The following is a 4,514-nucleotide window of genomic DNA, read 5'->3' as shown; positions in this document are numbered from 1 at the left end:
TTCTCATATCCAAAATCATTAATGTCCTCTCGAATTTTCCTCGTTCGCATGGAATAACTAACAACGTTTCTTCATGTTTTGTCTTCCTAACCAGTAATTATTTCCAACTCTTCCTTGCTAATTTATTAATTTATTGTACTATTTAATAACTTCTGCATTATTTAATGATGAAAATGATTAAAGTATTAAACAAAAAACACTCATTTCTTGCTTTTATGACCGAACTACTTAGTTTTCAATATTTTCATATTTTTGAGATTAAACTGAATATATTATTAGGATTAAACCGATTTTTAGTTGGTTTACTCATAGTCAAAGTTTCTCATCAATTATATCAGCTCGAGATACTGTGATATTACATAAAATTATTGTGCTGAAATTGCTGAACCAAAAATGATATTAAATAAACAAATTAAATTGTACAAATGATATCTTTGCAGTTTAGAATAAAACTGCCAATTATTGTTAATTTTGGCATCAAAGTTTATTGCTTAGCTCCAATAGCATAAACTGAAGTTATAAGTAAAACAACACACATAAAAGTCATATTGAAATGTAATTTTTATTCATTAAAATTTACATATCGAAAAATTTTTCGCGCGGATATTTTTCATACTTTTGTAATTTACATAGTAGTTCCACAAGTTACTTCTTTTTCCACTGTAAAATATAATTTTTGCTACAAAGAAGTTGGTAGTTGTTTAGATTAGTTCAATACTTTGATTCGAAATTAATGAAGCAGGAAATCACTGAACAATTTTATGTGGAAATTTTGAAAAATAAATTGTAAATTGCAACGTGTTGATTTAGAGAAAATAAAAAAATAAAACAGATATCCCATAAGAAAACGAAATCACTTATTTTTGATACTGTGATTGTTTGAGAAATGATTATTTCTCGTGTTGTTTTAAAATTTTGAGAAGAGAATCCAATTGTTGTTTGCTTTTCAGAAGTTCTTCAACGACAGGCTGTTGTCTTTGGAGAAGTTGCTGAAGTGAAGGCTGCTTCTGCTGTAGTTGTTGGAGAAGTTCTTGTTGTTGTTGCATAAGTTGTTGGAATTTGACTTCTAGCTGGCGAAGTTGTTCAAGGAGATTAGAAATTTGCTGAGGTTCTAAAAGTATTTGCACAACAAGTTGTTCTTGTTGCTCCATAAGCTTCACAAGTTGTTGTTGTTGTTGGAGGAACTGCTGAATGAGTGGTTGTTGCTGTTGGTAATGTTCAAGAAGTTGTTGTTGTAACAGTAGAAATTGTTGAAGAAGAGATTGTTGTTTTTGAAGTTTCTGATCAGAAGGCGGCTGCAGTAGAAGCTGAAGTAGTTGCACTAGATGTTGAAATTGTTGAGTAAGTTGTTGTCCCTGTTGTCGAAGTTTTGCAGATAAATCACCGTGTTGCTGAAGCAGTTGAAGACGTTGGTCAAGCCTTTGAATTTGTTGATTATAATCATTTTGATCTTGATTTCGAGATTGCTCGTGATTTTGTTCCATTTGTTTTTGAAGGTTAAGCGCTTGTTGAACCAAAGTCGATGGCTGCAGTGTTTGTTTTGGAGCACGCAATTGCTGCAGCAATAATTGTTGAAGAATAGGCTTTTGTTCTTCGAGTAATTTTTGCTGATCAGGTAGTTGTTACAGTAAAGATTGGACAGTTTGTTGTCGTTGAAGAAGTTTCTGAAGAATAACACGCTGCTGGTGTTGAAGTTGGTTCAGAAATGGTTGATGATATTGAAGTTGTTGAAGGATAATCTGCTGTTTATGAAGAAGTTGTTGTATATTTTCACAGCCATACTGATGTTCAAGTTTCTTACTAAATTCCTGCTGCCGTTGAAGACGCTCCTCAAAGTGCGAATGGTTTTGTTGTAGTTGTTCGAGTAGCTGTTGAAGTTGTTGGTGAGGTGCAGGGTTTTGTTTTTTTAGAAGTTCCTGGAGAAGAGACTGTTCATTTTCTATTTGTTCGACAAGTTGCTTTTGTGTGAGAAGTAGTTGAGAAGGTGATTTTTTCTTATTTTCGGTTGACAATGCTGTCATTGTTGTTGAAGAAGAAACTGTTCTTGCTGCTACTGTCTGAGTTAATGTGAAAAAGGTTGTTACTACCGTAATTCCTGGAATTGTTGCCTAAAAAAAAACTAGAAAATAGAAATTACAAAATTAGTGAAAGTGAAAATATTGATTTATAGAAACTCACAAAAAGATACCTTAATCTTCTATGGAACGCATGAAACTAGAGCCTATTTCAGCGGAAACAGATTGTTTCCCAAAAAATTGAAATAAATTTAATACCTTTGTACAGGATGAAAAAGCAATGATAAGAAGGAAAATGATTTCTTTCTTCATTTTCACCATCTCGATTAATCAAATTTGAACTAAAAGAAAGTAATGGACTGTGAATCAAAACAGTAAATGCTTGCATTTTTAAAGTTTTCAATTGAGTATAGAATTTTAAGCACTAATTAACAATCATTCGAATCAACAATACTAGTATAATACTTGGACTAGCCAAGTACCAAGAAATTTATGATTCGAGAAATCTCGGTCAAATTCTTTTCTTACTTTCCATGGCAGTGAAATCCTCCCTCCAGAATCGCATAATATTTCTAAAAGGGTTTCATTTTGCAAAAGAACCTTCTCCTTATGCAACCTTTGAGAAACTATGAAGAAGCATTAAGTTTTCTAATTTTTGCCCATAGGAAAGCCCTGGATTTCACTGCATTGTCACACTGAAAATTTGAGTTGTGCTGCAAAATTTAAAGACATTTATATGCTATTTGTTTCATTCTGCTTTTGCAGAATTTTCCAGTTGAAATTAGTTGAATTGAATTGAAGGCTTTGTGTCCCAAAATTGCATTTCTCATCCAAAACTTGGGGACAGCATGCATTGCTGTGAGAAAATTCACCGTATTATTGTTCTATCTGTTTAGATAGATGAATTTTGTTGCAATAAAATAAATTAGAAGAATGTTTGATATAAAATGATCAAAAGATAAAAGAGTTTTACTTTTGTGAAAAAAATTAGCATCATAAATCCAGAAGTTCCGAAAATTGAAGCGAAAAATTAGCACCATGATTCGATATAGGATGATCACACATAACTGTTTCAACGAATATTCATCTCAACAACCCTGATTAATCGACTAAAACTTCAAGAAGCAGAAAATGTTGGAAATTGAGTACCTCATTTCGTACCTAAAAACTTAAAATGCTATGCGATTAAAGTGGGTGCTGGTAATAAGGAAATCTCACATGCGAAATTAACTTTACTTAAATATATGAACGACAAAAGTATTACATTTAGAGAGAATATAGAGAATATTATTTTAATGACAAAAGTAAAAGAGTGATTATTGGTGATCGCTTGAAATATTATTGATACTTTGATCTCATCAAATACTTTTGGAAAATTCCTTTGTTCTACTTATTGTGAAATCGTTCATAGGCTGAATAAACATTCATGTATATCGACTGAATAAACATTCGACGGGGATTTTGATGCTTTGCATGTTTTGCTATTTTCTAACTTTTATATCGATATTTTTATCTATAATATTTAAATTTTAATTAAGTTTTAATTAAAGCTATAAGGCAATTATTTAAACGTATTCTTATTTACCTAAAATTTTTCCTTAGTATTTATATTTCAGTGCCATGGCATATTAGTGGCAAAATAGTCTATGGAATCCATTTATTATCTACTTTTTGTTTTTTCTTTTTACTTTTTTTTTTGTACACTACTAATATAATTCTTGTTTACAACTCAATTCTTGTTTACAACTTTTTTTCTTTTTATCAGTGACCTTTATTCCTGGAAAAATTCTTTTTTCCATGCCATTTTACATTTGTTTATTATATTTGTCATTTTGCAAAATCTTTTTTTTATGTTTTTTATAAAGCTCACTTATTTCATGTTTCTTGTTGATTAAATTTTAATTCATTTTAAAACATGTCTCTTCGCTGATGTTCAATTTTTTCTCATGACCCATGTTTCTTATTACTTCTTTCCAAGTGTGACATTTTTATATAACCAAATTTCAAAAAAAAAAAAACCAAAATTGAACAACGACACTATAACTGCGTACTCCAAAGCACGATTAATGTTAACAAACATAAAATTAGTAAAAATATTATTGATCCTTGCTTCCATTTCCAATTATTTGCAACTACTCGTTGCTACTTGTAAATATTTGTAGTTGGAACCACTTGCAACCACAGTAAAAATTTACAGCACCTGCTTATTAACCTTTCCGTATCATTTGTTTTCCTTTCTTTTGGAACCACCTGTTCCTCCAACCACTTGTAACCATCTGCTACCGTAACCACTTTTTACTTTAACCACTTGCAACCGCTTTCTACGACCAACTTACGACGACACATCTTTAGTTATAGTATAAACCTTTGAAAGCATTCAGTACTTCTCTCTGTCTTGTCATCAATTCTTCGATTCCAATAATCTCTAGTTTACACTTTTCTTTTTATTAGTTCACTGAGTTATCATGATTCTCTTCATTCTCCCAATCTTTCTTTCGG

General features: G+C 31.1%; 1 protein-coding gene across 1 annotated transcript; it reads right to left on the bottom strand.

Moving 5' to 3' along the window:
- Positions 1-1,622: 1,622 nt before the first annotated feature.
- Positions 1,623-2,336, bottom strand: Bm579 (Uncharacterized protein; the record flags this gene model as incomplete). Its single annotated transcript, XM_043081402.1, has 2 exons — positions 1,623-2,108; positions 2,274-2,336. The coding sequence occupies 2 exons, from the start codon at positions 2,334-2,336 to the stop codon at positions 1,623-1,625; spliced, it is 549 nt and encodes a 182-aa protein (XP_042937336.1).
- Between the last annotated feature and the right edge of the window lie 2,178 nt (positions 2,337-4,514).

This window comes from Brugia malayi (genome assembly GCF_000002995.4).
Source record: "Brugia malayi strain FR3 genome assembly, contig: Bm_v4_Chr4_scaffold_001, whole genome shotgun sequence".
In the NCBI taxonomy this organism is placed as follows: Eukaryota; Metazoa; Nematoda; class Chromadorea; order Rhabditida; family Onchocercidae; genus Brugia; species Brugia malayi.
Note: the sequence above shows the minus strand (reverse complement) of the source record. Positions and strands in the feature narration are given on the sequence as shown.